Here is a 21347-nt window from a genome sequence, read left to right as displayed (position 1 = left end):
AGTCTATTATACAGCATTATTAACATGTGAATAATATAAATACAGTCTAACACTGCAATATTCACATGGGAATAACAAATAGTCTATTATACAGCATTATTCACATGTGAGTAACAAATAAAGTTTATTATACAGCTTTATTCACACGTGAATAATATAAATACAGTCTATTATACAGCATTATTCACATGTGAATAATATAAGTACAGTCCATAACACCGCATTATTCACATGTGAATAACAAAGTCTATTATACAGAGTTATCCACATGTGAATAACATAAATACAGTCTATAACACCGCATTATTCACATGGGACTAACCAATAAAGTCTATTATACAGCATTATTCAAATGTGAATAACATAAATACAGTCTATAATACAGCATTATTCTCATGTGAATGATATTAATACCGTCTATTATACAGCATTATTCACATGAGAATAACAAATAGTCTATTATACAGCAATTTTCACATGTGAATAATATAAATACAGTCTATAACACCGCGTTATTCACATGGGAATAACAAATAAAGTCTATTATACAGCTTCAATCACACGTGAATAATATACAGTCTATTATACAGCATTATTCACATGTGAATAATATAAGTAGTCTATAACACCGCATTATTCACATGTGAATAACAAAGTCTATTATACAGAGTTATCCACATGTGAATAACATAAATACAGTCTATTATACAGCATTATTCACATGTGAATAATATAAGTAGTCTATAACACCGCATTATTCACATGTGAATAACAAAGTCTATTATACAGAGTTATCCACATGTGCATAACATAAATACAGTCTATTATACAGCATTATTCTCATGTGAATGATATAAATATCGTCTATTATACAGCATTATTCACATGAGAATAACAAATACTGTCTATTATACAGCATTATTCACATGTGAATAATATAAATGCAGTCTATTATACATTTCAGTACAGTCAAAAAGGAACATAACTAAAGGTCTCGTCATTCACCTTTTTCCAAGCCGTCGATGTTCTGCGTGTACATTCTCAGCAGCAGGCCTTTGTGGTGCAGCGTGCGGATGAAGTAGTGGATGAAGTTGGGCCTGTGGCTGCCGGGATAGAGCGCCTTAGCCAGGGAGAAGAAAGGCTGCGGGTTGTCGGAGAAGTAGTCGACGTTGAAAACGGCTTCTGGATACGGGATATTGTAGGCACCCAGGTTGGCGTAAAGGCCCGTTCCTGGAGTTCTGGAAGGTGCAAAAAAAAAGAGGATGATGGCTTCAGGGGCTTTTTAGAAGTAGAGCTCGGAGGCAAAAGAAACGCCAACCTGAAGTCGGGAATCCCGCTGGCGGTGCTGATGCCGGCTCCGGCCACCACCACCACGTTCTTACAGCGACCCAGCCTCATCAGCTGGGCCACCGAGGCCAGGCCACTGCGGCCTTTGGCCACAGGTGGACGCTTCGGAGCTGACTTTGGCCGGAAGGCTGCAGGGCTCGCTTGGGACTGCTTGGCTTCACTGGTGAGGAGACCAAGAAACAACACCTCAGCAGTTTTGCATAGTTATAGGAAATGTGCAGTGATGGGTGAGCTGCTTGAAAATATAGCAAGCTTGTAGCTAAGCTACAAGTTACTCTCCATTAAATGTAGCTAAGCCACAAGTTACTCTCCAATAAATATAGCTAAGCTACAAGTTACTCTCCATGGAATGTAACTAAGCTGCAAGTTACTCTCCATTAAAATGTAGCTAAGCTACAGGTTACTCTCCAATAAATGTAGCTAAACTACAAGTTACTCTCCATGAAATGTAGCTAAACTACTAGTTACTCTCCAGTAAATGTAGCTAAGCTACAAGTTACTCAACAATAAATTATAGCTAGGCTACAAGTTACTCTCCATTAAATTTAGCTAATTTACAACTTACTCTCCAATAAATTTAGCTAAACTACAAGTTACTCTCCATTAAATGTAGCTACGCTACAAGTTACTCTCCAGTAAATATAGCTAAGCTACAAGTTACTCTCCAATAAATGTAGCTTAGCCACAAGTTACTCCCCAATAAATGTAGCTAAACTACAAGTTACTCTCCATTAAAATTAGCTAATTTACAACTTACTCTCCAATAAATGTAGCTAAGCTACAAGTTACTCTCCATGAAATGTACCTAAGCTACAAGTTACTTTTCATGAAATGTAGCAAAGCTATAAGTTACTCTCCAATAAATATAGCTAAACTACAAGTTACTCTCCATTAAATGTAGCTAAACTACAAGTTACTCTCCATGAAATGTAACTAAGCTACAAGTTACTCTTCATGAAATGTAGCTAAGCTACAATTTACCCTCCAATAAATATAGCTAAACTACAAGTTACTCTCCAATAAATATAGCTAAGCTACAAATTACTCTCTATTAAATGTAGCTAAACTACAAGTTATTCTCCATTAAATGTAGCTAAGCTACAAGTTACTCTCCAATAAATATAGCTAAGCTACAAGTTAAATGTAGCTAAACTACAAGTTACTCTCCATTAAGTGTTGCTAAGCTACACGGTACTCTCCAGTAAATGTAGCCAAGATACATGTTATTCTCGATTAAATGTAGCTAAGCTACAAGTTTTCTCCAGTAAATGTAGCTAAGCTACAAGTTACTCTCCAGTAAATGTAGCTAAGCTACAAGTTACTCTCCAGTAAATGTAGCTAAACTACAAGTTACTCTCCATTAAATGTTGCTAAGCTACAAGGTACTCTCTCCAGTAAATGTAGCTAAACTACAAGTTATTCCCCATTAAATGTAGCTAAGCTACAAGTTACTCTCCAATAAATGTAGCTGAACTACAAGTTATTCTCCATTAAATGTAGCTAAGCCACAAGGTCCTCTCCAATAAATGTAGCTAAGCCACAAGTTACTCTCCATTAAATTTAGCTAATTTACAAGTTACTCTCCAATAAATGCAGCTAAGGTACAAGTTACTTACCATGAAATGTAGCTAAACTACAAGTTACTCTCCATTAAATACAGCTAAATACAAGTTACTCTCCATAAAATGTAGCTAAACTACAAGTTACTCTCCATTAAATATAGCTAAATACAAGTTACTCTCCATAAAATGTAGCTAAACTACAAGTTACTCTCCATGAAATGTAGCTAAGCTACAAGTTACTCTCCAATAAATGTAGCTGAACTACAAGTTATTCTCCATTAAATGTAGCTAAGCCACAAGGTCCTCTCCAATAAATGTAGCTAAGCCACAAGTTACTCTCCATTAAATTTAGCTAATTTACAAGTTACTCTCCAATAAATGCAGCTAAGGTACAAGTTACTTACCATGAAATGTAGCTAAACTACAAGTTACTCTCCATTAAATACAGCTAAATACAAGTTACTCTCCATAAAATGTAGCTAAACTACAAGTTACTCTCCATTAAATATAGCTAAATACAAGTTACTCTCCATAAAATGTAGCTAAACTACAAGTTACTCTCCATGAAATGTAGCTAAGCTACAGGGAAAGCTATCCCCAGAGAAATGTAGCAAGCTACACGGCAAAAGTGGATTCGCAGTCTGTTTTCTAGCTTTGATGTAGGCTACCTCGCTACATGGCTCTAAAAGACGCTAAGCTACAGGAAAAGCTACTCATTAAAAATAAAGTAGCTAAACTACCGCCAAACCACTGGAAATTGTAGTTAAGCTATGTAGCGGAGCTACATGTAGCTTGATTGTAATGTTTTGCTCACCTTGCAGGCCCGCACACGCTCCTCTGGTTGAGGTCCTGATCTCGGGCCAAGTCCGGCTGCTTCTTTCTCTTTTCCAACCCAGGGTCCCGACCCTCAAAGGGCTGCTTTGCGCTCCTGGAGCTTCGTGTTTGTCGAAATACTGCAGGCCGCTGGGCTCTTTTATCCGCGTTGGACTTTGACCTGTTCATCCCAACACCTGGAGATGAAGTAAACGTGTATTTATTATTTATTCAAATAACTTAAATTCAGGCATGTGCCCGGGGGTCTGGGGGCCGCATGTCGCAAATGCACCATATCATAGTGGGGGGACAAGGTGGGCAAAGCCCCCCGAAGCTTCTGGTCTTCCAGGAATTCAACATGCAAAAAAGCCCCACTTAAAGATGTTTTAGGGTTTAAAGAATTGAAAAATTAAACTAAAGTCTTAAAAAATATATATTTAGATATTTTTTTTGTCCTGTAAATTAAGCATGATGAGTTGAGCATATGTCAACATGTGGCCCCACTTTAAACTCTTTTTCAAAAGCTTATTTACAGTAAGTCAATAATTTGACTTAGTCATTATATTGTCCTAGTAAGTCAATATTTACCAAGTCAAAATAATGACACTAAGTATCTCAGGTAACTAGGACTGTTTTGAGTTTAGTTTTTACTTTATGGAAACAATATCGCGATATATATCTATCTGTGTTGGCCCTGCGATGAGGTGGCGACTTGTCCAGGGTGTACCCCGCCTTCCGCCCGATTGTAGCTGAGATAGGCGCCAGCGCCCCCCGCGACCCCGAAAGGGAATAAGCGGTAGAAAATGAATGAAAAATGAATATCGTATATCGCCACTCAGCATACAGAGCAGAGAACACAACCAAAACTTGTAGGCTTCTTCACGCGACGAAGCCGGCCTACTTCACCACAGTCTGTTGTCTATTGCCCCCCCCAGGCTGTGGTGAGATAGAGTCGTGATGGTGGCGACAGGCCTAATTACACTGTTCCTTACACCCACCCTTACATGGCAGCTCCCACCATCACTTTGTGAATGCGTGGATGAATGTGGAAATATTGTCAAAGCGCTTTGGGGTCCGTAAAAAGGGGTAGAAAAGCTCCATATATGTACAACCATTTTCACCCAGCCCCTTCCTTGTCCGTCGGCATGTCCCGAGCGGCGCCCCCTTGACTAACACATTTTCTGGGGGAAGCACTGCTTCTGGTACCTGCTGATCTGTATTTGGGCTCTGCTCAAATCCTGAAAAATTGCACGCATCTGCCTTTGTAGTCCTATGTAGTTGATAAGCTTCTTCTTTTTCTCTTATCTTCTTGTTATGGGACATTCATCCTCCACTGTTGACATTTCTAATACAAAGTAGTGTCAAGTTCTTACTTATAACTGTCAGTATACTCGCCATGAAAGCGGTAAAACAAACCGGTATAGTGAGTTAACATTATTCACCCAAGGAACTTTAGTTACTAGAGAGTTCCGGTTGGACTTTTTTTTTTTCACGGGACACATTTCCGGATGAGGAGATCCTGCTCAGTTATTGATTGAATGTCATTAAAACAGTTAGCGCCATCTTTTGACACTTCTTCCACTTCCGTCCTTGCACGCTACACCGCTATAACAAAGATGACGATGAGAGGACGCTGTCGAAAGTGAGTTAGTAAATAAGACTCGCCCACAAAACGGAAAGCGACGTGAAGATGATCTGTAAAACACCTTCTATGAACACATTGAGACCAAAGAACCAGCATACATGTCATGTAGACCACAAGGAAGTCTTTTACATTTAGAAAAATGTATATATATTATTCCTTTAATGCACTTTATAATCCGGTGTGCCTTATATATGAAAAAAGATAAAAAAAATAGACCATTCATCAGCAGTGTGCCTTATTGTCCGGTGCGCCCTATGGTCTAGAAAATAGGGTATTTTCTCTTAAACTTACAGCTTAATTCCTCCTTCTCTGGCCCATGTTTAGAAGGCCTTTAAGAGTACAGCATCTATTCTGTGAAATGCCTTAAAAGCGCCAACTGATGAACAAAAGCTGCAATATATTTAGCAGAGCCTCCACCCACACAGCATTACTGTTCAGGGAAAAGCGGAGGGGTGTAGGGGGGGGGGGGGGACATTTGTTACAGCAACAACAAAAAGAGAGTACCGAGATTGACCATGTGTCAACAAACCCAGCTGGGGGGCAGAAAAAGAGGATGCCCCCCACCCCTCACTCTCTCCGCAGAGATAAATGATAGAGGCGGGTTTCAATAAAGCGGGAGAAGAGGAGGGGGGGTGAGGCTTTTCCAGAGCTCCTCCGGGCCGTGAGGAATGGGAGTGATCAGCGGAGAAGCCAACAAAAGGGGCTAGAGTCATAAAAAATGGCCGCCTCTCGCGCCACTGCTTTAGTAGCATGTTATCGCCCTCTGGGGGCGAGGACAAGACCATGCTTGGCACGGTCCTAACCCTCCACCTCAGGGGAGCTTTTATTTACCCAACTCAATTGGAGCCTCCCATGTCGTTTGTGGCTTGTGGTGAAAATACATGTTAGCAGACGTGTAATACTGATACCTTTTATTTATTTACAATGGCAACTGCAGTTTTTGCCTATCGTTCACAATCTGTATATACTTAGTGTGCGAATTGTACATATTACATATTGTTATGAAGGTATCTAATACTACATTATATATATATATATATATATATATATATATATATATATATATATATATATATATATATATATATATATATACTTGCAGTGTGTATATTGTACATGTTCCATATTGTTATGAAGGTGTCTGTTACTACACACACACATTTTATATATATCCATCCATCCATTTTCTACCGCTTATTCCCTTTCGGGGTCGCGGGGGGCGCTGGCGCCTATCTCAGCTACAATCGGGCGGAAGGCAGGGTACACCCTGGACAAGTCGCCACCTCATCGCAGGGCCAACACACATATATAATATATATATACACACACATATATATATATACACACACATATATATATATATATATATATATATATATATATATATATATATATACACACACACATATACATATATATATATATATATATATATATACACACATATATATACATATATATATATATATATATATACACACACACATATATATATACATATATATACACACATATATATATATATATATATGTATATATATATACATATATATATATAAATATATATATCGGTGGCGATGACCAAGAAGAACGCGGAGTTGTAATATAATTACAACACTTTCTGCACATATTTATATACATATTTATATAATATTTACATATTTTTATAATATGTAACTACAAGCTCCATTCACAGACAGAGTCCCATTGCTTTTATGAGTGGTCGAGCGAGTCAAAAGCCGGGAAAAAAATAAATAAAAATTTGTATTTTATTTATTTATATTTATTTTATTTGTGGCGGCCGTAATTCTTTTGTGGCGGGCCGCCACAAATAAATTAATGTGTGGGAAACCCTATATATATATATATATATATATATATATATATATATATATATATATATATATATATAGGTTGATTGGCAACACTAAATTGGCCCTAGTGTGTGAATATTGTCTGTCTATCTGTGTTGGCCCTGCGATGAGGTGGCGACTTGTCCAGGGTGTACAATGCCTTCCGCCCGATTGTAGCTGAGATAGGCGCCAGCGCCCCCCGCGACCCCGAAAGGGAATAAGCGGTAAAAAATGGATGGATGGATATATATATATATGTATAAACATACACATACACACACACACACATGCAATTACATTGTGTATATTGTCCATATTTTTATGAAGGTTTCTGTTACTATATATATATATATACATATATATATATATATATATATACAGTGGATATATATATATATATATATACACATATACACACACACAGTGTATATTGTATATAATACATATTTTTATGAAGGTGTCTGTTACTCCATTACATATATATAGTTTGTTCCTATATATATAGATAATACTGTATATTGTATATATACTGTATATATACACACACACACACACACATACATGCAAATACAGTGTGTATATTGTACATAATACATACTGTTATGAAGGTGTCGGTTACTACATTATATATATACACTTATATATTGACTCATTTTGACTCTTTATAGTGCAGCAGCTTAGAAGGACAAGAGATAGCTTATACAAAACAACATGCTTATGTTTAGTTGACAGACGGTTTTTTTAAGACTTATTTTCATCTAAAGGCACTCAAATCTTCTTGGCGTCATTTAAAAAGGCAATAGTGCCCCCCTCCTGACAGTTTTTTTTGGAGGGCATCCTAAAGAACGATTAAAAACAGCAGGACGCTAAGGTCGCCTTTTGTCCGGGGCTCCCCTCACTCAGAGTAAGAGCGATAAATCAGCCGCCCACTTGGTTATTAGGGTGAAATCATAGCCCCTATTCATTTTTTCTTTCTTTAAACAAAATCTCTGCATGCTGGGTACTCGTCGAGCACCTGTGGCTGGGAAGTCAGAACACTTGCACTGGCCAGAAAAGTTCTCATCATTCCCCTCTTGGCGACCAGATGCTGGTTCTCTGCCACGCCGGAGGGGATGCGGGTCTGGTTTTGAGCAAAAGGCTGGGCAACATAGCTCAAAACTGTACCACAATATACAGTACCGTATTTCCCGGAGTGCAAGGCGCACTTAAAATCCTTTTTTTCCACCTCAAAACTCGACAGTGCACCTTATAACCTGGTGCGCCTGCGGATCATAGTCGGTTTAGGCTTTCGAGTCACTTGTGTTCTCAGCACCTGTTGAGTTTGTGTGTCTCAGTTGCCATGACGGCAGATTACATTCACCTGCCTTTGGTTGGTGTTTGGGACGCGCACCTGTTGCCCGGGAACTAATCAGAGACCTTTTTAGTTCATGCCATGGCCTCACTCGGTCTGGCTTCCTAATTTTCTTAATGCAACAGTCTACGACAATTTTGAATCCTGCTGGTTCTTGCCTTCCGTGCTATGAGCACGTTTTTGTTTTTTCCCGTCTGATTTATTTTTCAAAATCATTTTCCGCAGTCAGTCTGCATCCTGGGAGAACAAACCCCGCATCACCACCTTGCGACCTGGTCGTCACAGTAGGAAGCCGGCAGGAATCGAAACTGTCATCGACTGTTGCATAAAGCAAATTAGGAAGCCAGACCGAGTGAGGCCAGGTCATAAGACTAAACAGCTCTCTGATTAATGCCCGGGCAACAGGTGCGCGTCCCGAACCCCAACCAAGAGACAGGTGAATGTAATCTGCCGTCATGGCAAACGAGACACACAAACTCAAAAGGTGCTGAGACCACAAGTGACTCGAAAATGTAAACATTGATTGATTGATTGAGCCTTTTTTTAGTAGATTGCACAGTACAGTCATATTCCGTACAATTGACCAATAAATGGTAACACCCGAATAATTTTATCAACTTGTTTAAGTCGGGGTCCACGTAAATCAATTCACGGTTCAACAGACTATGATCCGGGCAGCGGATCAAAACAGCGCCTGACGTAAGGAATAAGTTTGGTCGCACTTACCGACTTCAAAGCTATTTTATTTGGTACAGTATATGGTGTAATGATAAGTGTGACCAGTAGATGGCAGTCAAACATAAGGGATACGCGTAGACTGCACTATGATGGCAACACCAACCATTTATATCAGGGGTCTCAAACTCAATTTACTTGGTGCCCACTGGATGCAGAGTCTGGGTGAGGCTGGCCGCTAGAAAATATATATTTTTTTTATATTTTTATTTTCAACACAAAATAAATTCAAAATATAAATGAACAAAATGACAACTAAGTAATGTGATGAAATGCAAATTAAACAATAATTTAAAAAAAATTACGGTTTGAATTGGTCCAGGTTTTTTGGGATTAGAGATGCGCGGTTTGCGGTCTCATCCGCGGGTCGGGCGGTTGACATGACGAAAAAATTTATTTTAATTAGATTCGGGCGGGTGGCGGTTGAACCATCCGGAGACATTTGATATACATGTTTCTGGGATTGGTATCCTTTGCCATTCAAAGAGCCATTTAAGATCCGTGTCATAAAGCGAAGAAGTCAATAGGAGACGCTAGAATTCTCCTGAATGACTGCTGGCAGTCACCCAGATATTAAATATTAGTGCGTGCTATGAAGTCATTGGCTTTATCGCCTTCTACAACATGTACGATCTGCTTGTCAATCCAGCATCATGTTGTGTGTGGCTTCCGAGGCAACATGCACACGACTGCAAGGCATACTGGGTGACACAGAGTACACTAATGGTTGTGATATAAACTATTTTTAACACTCTTAGTAATACGCGCCACGCTTTTAAGCCACACCAATTAAGAACGAAAAACACATTTCGGGAGAACATCCTCACAGTAACACAACATAAACACAACACAACAAATACCCATAATCCTTTGTATTCATGACAATTCCTAACTATTTTATACACCCCAAACCCCATTAAACTTTCATATTAAGGTGGGGGCCGCAATTGGCCCGCGTGTTTGAGACCCCTGATTTATATGTTCCATTGAAAATATAGAACATTGCTCAAAAATCCATCAAAATGTTTTAGTACGACTTTGGTAAGTTATGGAGCTGCACCGCTTGATGTGCTTTAACATAAGAGTATTATTATGGCAGGTGTGTTTAAGGTAAGACATAATCTGGCGTTTTGTTTCGCAATATTATGCAAAAGCAACTTTTCTTACCAACTGGTACGCGCTGATCTGTATCTGGGATCTGCATAAGTTCTGATAAATTGCACGCGTCCGCCTTTGAAGTCTGTGTGGACACCATAGTCGATAATCTTGATATGGGACATTCATCCTCCGCTGTTGCCATTTCTAAAATAAATTAGTGTTTTGATTGATTGAAACTTGTATTATTTAGATTGCACAGTACAGTACATATTCCGTACAATTGACCACTAAATGGTAACACCCGAATAAGTTTATCAACTTGTTTAAGTCGGGGTCCACGTTTATCAATTTATGGTAAAGTTCTTACTTATAGCTGCCAGTAAACTCGCCATAAAAGCGCTAAAACATACCGGTGTAGTGACTTTACATTATTCACCCAAGGGACTTTAGTTACTAGAGAGTTCCGGTCGGACGTTTTTTTCCACGTTGTTCTTTCCGGGTGAGGAGATGCTGCTCCGTTATTGATTGAGGTAAAGTCTGAAAGTCAATAAAACAGTTAGCGCCGTCTTTTGACACTTCTCTCACTCCCGTCCTTGCACGCTACACCGCTACAACAAAGATGACGGGGAGATGACGCTGCCGAAAGTGAGCCACGTAAATAAGACACGCCCACAAAGCAACTTGAAGATGTGTAAAACATCTATGCAACATTTTAACCAAAGACCCACCATTACAAGGTATGTAGACCACAAGTAAGTATTAGTTGTGTGTTCTTTTAATGTCTTTCAACTCCTTTGCGTTCTCCCGCTTGTTTTCTCTTCATACCTTATTTTTGTGAACCGCATCATTCCCCCATTGTGGGATAAAGTCCGTCCTATCAATGATAAAAGAATCCCCTGCGTAAATGACAAAAGGCTCAGAAAAAAGTGAGAACCCTGCCTTGTTTGCTCTTCACAGTCCAGAAGTCCAGCACAGCACCGGACCACCAGCAGTGTGGAGCTTCTCCTATGCGGGGCTGCAGTGATCTCATTAGGAGCTAAGACTGGGCACACTTCAGCGCTCACCCGTTTTACACCCCCTTCCTCCAAAGAAGCCCCGAAAGGTAATCCTTTGACAATATCTGAGGGAGGGTCTCAAACGGTAACAAAGAGTAGCTGGCAAATAAAGATGGTGTGAAAACACAGCCTGGGCCACAAAGATGAAGCCCGAGTTTAAACGCAGTGGGCTGCCTTTTCAGGGTTTCCCTCCGTTATCGCCGGCGTTTGCTCATCGCCACAACTCTAATAGATGCCACGCCCCTTAGAAAATAATACTTAGTACAAACCCCAAAACCAGTGAAGTTGTCACGTTGTGTAAATGGTAAATAAAAACGGAATACAATGATTTGCAAATCCTTATCAACTTCAAAATTGAATAGACTGCAAAGACAAGATATTTAACATTCCAACTGGAACATTTTATTTTTGCAAATGTTAGCTCATTTGGAATTTGATGCCGGCAACATGTTTCAACATAGCTGTCACAGGTGGCAAAAAAGATTGAAAAAGTTGATGAATGCTCATCAAACACTTATTTGGAACATCCCACAGGTGAACAGGCTAATTGGGAACAGGTGGGTGCCATGATTGGGTATAAAAGCAGCTTGCATGAAATGTTCAGTCGTTCAAAAACAAGGATGGGGCGAGGGTCACCACTTTGTCAACAAATGCCTGAGCAAATTGTTTAAGAACGACATTTCTCAACCAACTATTGCAAGGAATTTAGCGATTTCATCATCTACAATCCGTAATATCATCAAAAGGTTCAGAGAATCTGGAGAAATCACCGCACGTAAACGATGACATTACGGACCTTCAATCCCTCAAGCGCATCAAAAAGCGACATCGGTGTGTAAAGGATATCACCACATGGGCTCAGGAACACTTCAGAAAACCACTGTCAGTAACTACAGTTGGTCGCGACATCTGTAAGTGCAAGATAAAACTTGACTGTGCAAAGAGAAAGACATTTATCAACAACACCCAGAAACGCCACTGGTTTCACTGAGCCCGAGCTCATCTAAGATGGACTAGTGCGAAGTGGAAAAGTGTTCTGTGGTCCGACGAGTCCATTGATCCATCAATTTTCTACCGCTTATTCCATTTTGGGGTCGCTGGCGCCTATCTCAGCTACAATCGGGCGGAAGGCCTCGTGCACCCTGGACAAGTCGCCACCTCGTCGCAGGGCCAACAGAGATAGACAGACAACATTCACACTCACATTCACACAATAGGGCCAATTTAGTGTTGCCAATCAACCTTTGCCATTTCTAATATAAAGTAGTGTAAAGTTCTTACTTATTTCCGTCAGTAAACTCGCTATGGAAGCGCTAAAAACTACCGGTGTAGTGAGTTTACATTATTCACCCAAGGAACTTGAGTTATTGGAGAGTTACGCTCGGACAGTTTTTCACAGGACACATTTCTGGCCTTGTTGTTGCACTAGCGAGCCACGGATGAGGAGACGCTGCTCTGTCATTGATGCACGCTACACCGCTACAACAAAGATGACGGGGCGAAGACGCTGTCGAAGTGGAGGCACGTAAATACGTAAATAAGACCGCCCACCAAACGGCGTGTCCTGAAGTGACTGGCAGAAAGCGACTTTAAAATGGTCCGTAAAACATAATCCATGCGACATTTTGAGCAAAGAACCACCATCACATCTTATGTAGACCAGTGTTTTTCAACCCCTGTGCCGCGGCACACTGGTGTGCCATGGGAGATTATGTAATTTCACCTATTTGTGTTACAAATATTTTATACAAACCAGTATTTATAATCTGTAAATAAAGTGCCGTTGTTGAGTGTCGGTCCTGTCCAGAGCTCGGCAGAGTAACCGTGTAATACTCTTCCATATCAGTAGGTGGCAGCAAGTAGATAATTTCTTTGTAAACATTGTAGCTAATGTTTAAACCAAAAATAAATAAAAGGCGAGTGCCCCTAAAAAAGGCATCGAAGCATAGGGATGGCTATGGAAAACAAAACTGAAACTGAACTTGCTACAGAGTAAAGAAAAACAGAATGCTGGACGACAGCAAAGACTTACTATGGAGCAAAGACGGCGTCCACCATGTACATCTGAACATGACATGACAATCAACAATGTCCCCACAAAGAAGGGTAAAAACAACTAAAATATTTTTGATTGCTAAAACAAATTAGATGTGGGAAATATCGCTCAAAGGAAGACATAAAACTGCGACAGGAAAATACCAAAAACAAGAGAATAAGCCGCCAAAATAAGAGCGCGTGACAATCACTAAAACACTACACACAGGATAAAGCAAAAAACTCAAAATAAGTCCCGGCGTGGTGTTACAGGTCGTGATAGTACACCTACTTTGAGACAAGAGCTGTAGTGATGGTTACGGTTATAAAGTGTGTTAAGGGTTAAAGCATACTTGCCAACCCTCCCGGATTTTCCGTCAGACTCCCGAAATTCAGCGCATCTCCCGAAATACTCCCGGGACAAATTTTCCTCCTAAAAATATCCCGAAATTCAGGCGGAGCTGGAGGCCACGCCCCCTCCAGCTCCATATGGACCTGAGTGAGGACAGCCTGTTTTCACGTCCGCTTTCCCACAATAATAACAGCGTGTCTGCACAATGACGTTATAACTGTAGAATGATCGAGGGCGAGTTCTTGGTTTCTTATGTGGGTTTCACAGTATCATGTTAGACCCGCTCGACATCCATTGCTTTCGGTCCCCTAGAGGAGGGGGGGGGTCCTCTCCAAGGTTTCTCATAGTCAGCATTGTAACTGGCGTCCCACTGGATGTGAATTCTCCCTGCCCACTGGGTGTGAGTTTTCCCTGCCCTTTTGTGGGTTCTTCCGAGGATGTTGTAGTCGTAATGATTTGTGCAGTCCTTTGTGACATTTGTGATTTGGGGCTATATAAATAAACATTGATTGATTGATTGATTGTTAGGCAGTTTCATTAACATCCTCCCTGCCCGGTAACCACAAACAACAACAGCAGTCACATTTTTGTATACCGTAAAGCAGTTCGTCTGCCGTAAATAGCAAATGTTGTGACACTCTTAAACAGGACAATACTGCCATCTACTGTACATGCATATGGTTAGGAAAATAGTGACAGAGAATAGAAAAAGGATGGACAATTCAACCCTTAACTCAACAATGAGTAGATGAGTGTTATGTGTGTGTATATGTGTAAATAAATGAACACTGAAATTCAAGTATTTCTTTTATCTATATATATATATATATATATATATATGAAATACTTGACTTGGTGAATTGTAGATGTAAATATACTCCTCCCCTCTTAACCACGCCCCCCGCCCCACCCTCAACAACGCCCCCCTCCACCCCCCACCTCCTGAAATCGGAGGTCTCAAGGTCGCCAAGTCTGGGTTAAAGTCATATCCAACGATTGCGACAACGACTTTTTACTGTCAACCGAGTTTCGTTTTTTCGATGATTTCTGCCGGTGGTGAGCCTGTGGATTTTTTCAATGCAAAAAAAATGTGCCTCGGCTACAAAAAAGGTTGAAAAACACTGATGTGGACCAAAAGGAAGTCTTTTACATTTAGAAAAAAAAATCATAATATGACTCCTTTAACGCGCCTTTTGTATGGAAATAGACCCGAGTGCGCCTTATGTGCGCCCTATGGTCTGGGAATAATAATATCCCGATGAATTAGGGATACGCCTGGTGCTTTCTGCAAATATACTCCCTTCGTTAAGGCTTAATAAACAGCATGTTCCTGTTATTCTTCGTATGCTCGTCACTAATTAGGAAACACATTCTAAACCGCTAACCACTCAACACATTGTACTGCGTGGAAAAAAGGCCGGAGTCGAACATGAACACCACGTGTCTCATTTACAAACGGACCTGATGTTTCCACTAAAGGAACATTCCCATTCATGTCTTCGGATCGTCATCCTGGGGGTCTTTCTCCGGTTTAACCCCCTCCCCCAAAACAAGACGCGGTCGTCATGGAAACCCCTTCATCACTCGGCCGGAGAGGCAACAGCTCGACGTCGTGTCTCGCCACCTGCTCGCTAATGACACGTCGCCGTGTGGAGTCCATTGACTCCTGCTAATTTGCGTTAGCATATTGTCTGGCCTCGCCACTAATGACCCCCCCTGCCTCGTTACTCCTCTAAGGACGTTCCCTTCTTGTCAACATCCTGAGAAAAGATGCCAAGCACTGAGTTTTTTTTATTATTTTATCAATACAAATTCCTTTAAAAACACCTGGAAATAACACTACTATTTTTTTTTAATTCACATTTTAGTCAAGATTGTAAAACCAAATAAAATACTGCCTTTTTCATAACACCAAAATGCTGACATTTACTTTAGGACACTCCTTCTCAATAAGTAAAACGTGCTAATTGTGGCCGCTAACACTCACTTTTCTCATTTTGATTTAAAAAATTGTTTCTGTGTGGAGTTTGCATGTTCTCCCCGTGAATGCGTGGGTTCCCTCCGGGTACTCCGGCTTCCTCCCACTTCCAAAGACATGCACCTGGGGATAGGTTGATTGGCAACATTAAATTGGCCCTAGTGTGTGAATGTTGTCTGTCTATCTGTATTGGCCCTGCGATGAGGTGGGACTTGTCCAGGGTGTACCCCGCCTTCCGCCCGATTGTAGCTGAGATAGGCACCAGCGCCCCCCGCGACCCCAAAAGGGAATAAGCGGTAGGAAATGGATGGGGGATGGGGGTTAAAATGTTTTCTATGTTGTGTTCCTGAGTTAACGTTGCTGATCGATCTGAATTCAGTACGTTTATTTAATTGTATGTTTCAGTATCGGATGGTTCAAGTCGCTCAAAAAGATTGAGTTTAAGAATGCTTTTTTTCCTCATTTCAGGCAAATTGATGGAAAAACAATGTTAACGAGAACATTTTGATGGGCCTGCTATCTGTGCCTTGGACGGCGAGTGTCTGAATCCGTGAGTTTTAGGCGGAACTGTACAAAAACGGGCCACAGAGCTAGCCTAAAACAGTAGCATGTTTAACTATTAGCCATTAAAAAAGGTGCATGCCCATAAAATTGGCCCATTTTTTTGTTTATTCGTGAATAAAAACAAAATGTTCCCAACTTAAAATACGCCTATCGGTGCGAACAAGACCTTTCCAATGGTATAACATATTTGGGGGTTCGTTGGCCGGTTCGTTTCTTATTAGACAAAATAGGTGTACCCATTCCATTGGCCCATTTTTTTGTTTTTTTCGTGAATAACCACGAAATATTCCCAACTTAAAAATACGGCCATCGGCGCGAACAACACCTTTCCAACTTGATAACATATGTGGGGGTTCGTTGGCCGGTTCGTCTCGTATTAGACAAAATAGGCGTACCCATTCAATTGGCCCATTTTCGTGAAAAGCGTCGCCATGGTAACACAAAATGTTCCCAACTTAAAATACGCTCATTGGCGCAAATGACACCTTTTCGACGGTATAACATATGTGGGGGTTCGTTGGCCGGTTCGTGTCGTATTAAACAAAATAGGCGTACCCATTCAATTGGCCCATTTTTTTTGTTAGGTCGTGAATATCGTCGCCATGGTAACACGAAATGCTCCCATCTTAAAATAGGTCCGCCGGCGCGAACGAGACCTTTCCGACGATATATCATATGTGGGGGTTCGTTGGCCGGTTTGTCTCGTATTAGACAAAATAGGCGTACCCATTCAATTGGCCCATTTTCGGGAATAGCGTCGCCATGGTAACACAAAATGTTCCCAACTTAAAATACGCCCATTGGCACAAATGAAACCTTTCCGACGGCATAACATATGTGGGGGTTCGTTGGCCGGTTCGTCTTGTATTAGACAAAACAGGCGTACCCATTCAATTGGCACATTTTTTTTGTTTAGTCGTGAATATCGTTGCCATGGTAACACGAAATGTTCCCAACTCAAAATATGCCCATTGGCGCAAATGAGACCTTTACGACAGTATAACATAAATGGGGGTTCGTTGGCCGGTTCGTCTTGTATTAGACAAAATAGGCGTACCCATTCAATTGGCCCATTTTTTTGTGTTTAGTCGTGGGTATCGTCGCCATGGTAACACAAAATGCTCCCATCTTAAAACACGCCCGTCTGCGCGAATGAGACCTTCCCGACGGTATAACATATGTGGGGGTTCGTTGGCCGGTTTGTCTCGTATTAAACTAAAGGTGCGCTTAACCATTCATTTGCCCATTTTTGGGGGGTTTGTGAATAGCGTTGCCATGGTAACACAAACTGTTCCCAATTTTGATTTCCGCCATCGGCACAAACGAGACCTTTCCGACAGTATAACATATGTGGGGGTTTGTTGGCCGGTTCGTCTTGTATTGGACAAAACAGGCGTACCCATTCAATTGGCCCATTTTGTTTTTGTTTAGTCGTGAATATCGTCGCCATGGTAACACAAAATGCTCCCATCTTAAAACACGCCCGTCGGCGCGAACGAGACCTTTCCGACGGTATAACATATGTGGGGGTTCGTTGGCCGGTTTGTCTCGTATTAAACCAAAGGTGCGCTTACCCATTCATTCGGCCCATTTTTTGGGGGTTTGTGAATAGCGTTGCCATGGTAACACGAAATGTTCCCAATTTTGATTTCCGCCATCGGCACAAACGAGACCTTTCCGACAGTATAACATAAATGGAGGTTCGTTAGCCGGTTCGTCTCGTGTTAGACAAAAAAGGCGTAACCATTTAATTGGCACAATTTTTCTTTTTTAGTCGTGAATAACGTCGCCATGGTAACACGAAATGTTTCCAACTTAAAATACGACCCTCAGCGTGAACGAGACTTTTCCGAAAGTATAACAAATGGGGGGGTTCGTTAGCCAGTTTGTCTCGTATTACAACCACAAAAGGTGCGCATACCCATTCAACTGGCCCATTTTTTTGGGGGGGGGGGGGGTTCCGATAGCGTTGCCATGGTAACACGAAATGTTCCCAATTTAGATATCCGCCATCGGCGCGAAGGAGACCTTTCCACCGGCATAACATATGTGGGGGTTCGTTGGCCGGTTGGTCTCATAGTAGACGTAATGGAAATATGCGGAACAAGAATAACAAGGTTTGAAGTATGAGCAATAATAATATGGGCCTGCTCCATGGCATTGCAGCAGGCCCATAAAAAAGCTGCAGCAGGCCTAAATAAAGTTATTTGTTATAGTTCTGTATATTATTAGAGAGAGAAATATATACGTACAGTATATATTTTATGTCAGTGATACAATGTTATGCAGAGGTGTACTTATAACAATTTTACAGACGAACGATACTATTTTTAGTCGTGGCAGAGAGTTGGGGGGCGACGGGAAGTGTTTTCTTTTTCCTCAGGGAGGCGCAAAAGAAAATAATTGAGAAGCATTGCTTTTGGATGATCGAAAAAAAGAAACATATTTGGGTCACTCGATATTAAATGTAGATGGTAAATATATATATATATTTTTTTTTTTAAAGAAGAGGTAATTGTATATTAAAATGTATGTGCGTTTGATTATTTTTTTTACATAAAAAAAATTCAGACCCTCAGTGAGAAAATCTTCAAAATATGAGACCAACCCCAACTTAATGAGATGAATTTGTAAAAATAAAAAATAAAACAAGTGACATGAAACCATTACAGAAAATAAGATGACATATTTTTTGCAATATATTTTAAGTGTTCATTTCTTATCGAACATAAGCTGTTTATAATTGCATTATCATAGTTTGTCAACCTAAGTGTTTTTAAAGGCCTACTGAAACCCGCTACTACCCACCACGCAGTCTGATAGTTTATATATCAATGATGAAATATTAACATTGCAACACATGCCAATACGGCCTTTTTAGTTTACTAAATTGCAATTTTAAATTTCGCGCGAAGTATCTTGTTGAAAACGTCGGTATGATGACACGTGCGCGTGACGTCTCGGATTGTAGCGGACATTTTTTTCCAGCCCGATCCATGCTATAAGTAGTCTGCTTTAATCGCATAATTACACAGTAATCTGGACATCTGTGTTGCTGAATCTTTTGCAACTTGTTCAATTAATAATGGAGACGTCAAAGAAGAAAGATGTAGGTGGGAAGCGGTGTATTGCAGCTGCCTTTAGCAACACAAATACAGCCGGTGTTTCCTTATTTACATTCCCGAAGGTGAAGCTTTACTATGGAACAGAGCGGTCAAGCGAACATGGTTCCCGACCACATGTCAATCGTCAGGTTTCGGTGAGAAAATTGTGGTAATAAGTCGGCTCTTACCGTAGACATGAGCGGAGCTTGCGTCGTTCATCGTGCACCTGTCAAAGAGGCAGCTTTCCTCAGAGACACTGGCAGTCACCACACCCGTGGCCACACCCCTCCGACTTTCAGGTATGACAGTGTAATCTCACTACAACACTAGTCACTCAATCAATTATTTATATAGCCCTAAATCACTAGTGTCTCAAAGGGCTGCACAAACCACAACACAAACCACTACGGCATCCTCGGTAGGCCCACATAAGGGCAAGGAAAACTCACACCCAGTGGGACGTCGGTGACAATGATGACTATGAGAACCTTGGAGAGGACCACATATGTGCCCCCCCGCCCCCCCCGGCAGATAAGGGATTTTCCAGAATTATCCTAGTAAATGTGTCTAATAACATCTGAATCGCTCCCACTGCCTTGTCTTTTTATTTTTTTTTACTTTTTCTTGTCCTTCACTCTCACTATCCTCATCCACGAATCTTTTATCCTTGCTCCAATTAATAAGGAAATTGTCGCTTTCTCGGTCCGAATCGCTCTCGCTGCTGGTGGCCATGATTGTAAACAATGTGAGGATGTGTAGAGCTCCACATCCCGTGAAGTCACGCGCACATCGTCTGCTACTTCCGGTACAGGCAAAGCTTTATTATTAGCGACCAAAAGTTGCAAACTTTATTGTCGATGTTCTCTACTAAATCCTTTCAGCAAAAATATGGCAATATGGCGAAATGATCAAGTATGACACATAGAATGGACCTGCTATCCCCGTTTAAATAAGAAAATCTAATTTCAGTAGGCCTTTAAGTATTTATTTATGCTTGGTTTAATTTGTATATATATATATATTTTTTTTTAATTTATTTATTTATTTATTTTTTTAACTAACTCGCTGACCAAATGAGGATTTCTTGGGTTAGAGCGCCCTCTGCTGTAATCCACCAGTCATTGCAAGTTGATGAGTCTAGGAGAGCTGCCTTTGTTTCCTTACATTCAAACATATTGACAATAAAAAAAGTGTCTAACAACCGGTCATTGTTTTTATTTTAACGCTGTCTCGGTTTGACGTCGTTGTAGTGACAGCCACTAAATGTCTATTTAAAAATATAAACGCCGATTGTTGCCTTAGCTACAGTGTCAGTGTAAATAAAGTTTACAGTTGTGGCGTGTAAATAAAGTTTACAGATGTGGCGGCCAAAACAACTCAAACACGGTCAAAGTGTAGCTACCTGTTGTCTCCACAGAGCTTCTTTGGAGGCACCAGACGGCGACGACGTGTTGCTCAAGATTGATGGATTTAAAAACAAAAAGTCAAGTAAAATGACCCGCGGCGACTTATAAAAAGAAGGAAGCCAATAACTGTCATTGTGTTGGGGCTTCCGGACACTAATCAAGCCATTACAAACACAGGCGGGAAAAAGGAGGGGTTGCGTCACGTGGTGTAGTGTTTCCGTTTCGCAACCGGAAATGAAAATAAAAACAACGCTGCATGTTCCATGACTAATACTTATGGTATTATTCCGTATTTAAATATTTATTTTGCCTCACCTCGACAATGAAAGTCTAATCATCCAAGAAGATGCATTTAATATTTGAAATAAACTTAAAAAACAACAACATTGGGATCACGTGGTGTAGTGTTTCCGCGTCCCAACCGGAAATGATAATCACACAGCTTCTCGT

The 21347-nt window shown here is 40.7% G+C and overlaps 1 protein-coding gene across 1 annotated transcript in view; it reads right to left on the bottom strand.

The window, feature by feature from the left end:
- Positions 1 to 21116, bottom strand: part of si:dkey-103i16.6 (uncharacterized protein LOC557125 homolog) — a 29827-nt gene extending 8711 nt beyond the window's left edge. The window contains exons 1-4 of the mRNA XM_061894244.1: positions 20894 to 21116; positions 3724 to 3919; positions 1319 to 1507; positions 1006 to 1238 (exon numbers count right to left, since the gene is read on the bottom strand). Coding sequence (XP_061750228.1) covers positions 1006 to 1238; positions 1319 to 1507; positions 3724 to 3911 — 610 coding nt within the window. The 5' untranslated portion in view covers positions 3912 to 3919; positions 20894 to 21116. The remainder of the gene's footprint in view (positions 1 to 1005; positions 1239 to 1318; positions 1508 to 3723; positions 3920 to 20893) is intronic.
- Between the last annotated feature and the right edge of the window lie 231 nt (positions 21117 to 21347).

Source organism: Nerophis ophidion, linkage group LG03 (genome assembly GCF_033978795.1).
Source record: "Nerophis ophidion isolate RoL-2023_Sa linkage group LG03, RoL_Noph_v1.0, whole genome shotgun sequence".
Taxonomy (NCBI): Eukaryota; Metazoa; Chordata; class Actinopteri; order Syngnathiformes; family Syngnathidae; genus Nerophis; species Nerophis ophidion.
This window is presented reverse-complemented; position numbering and strand designations above follow the sequence as displayed.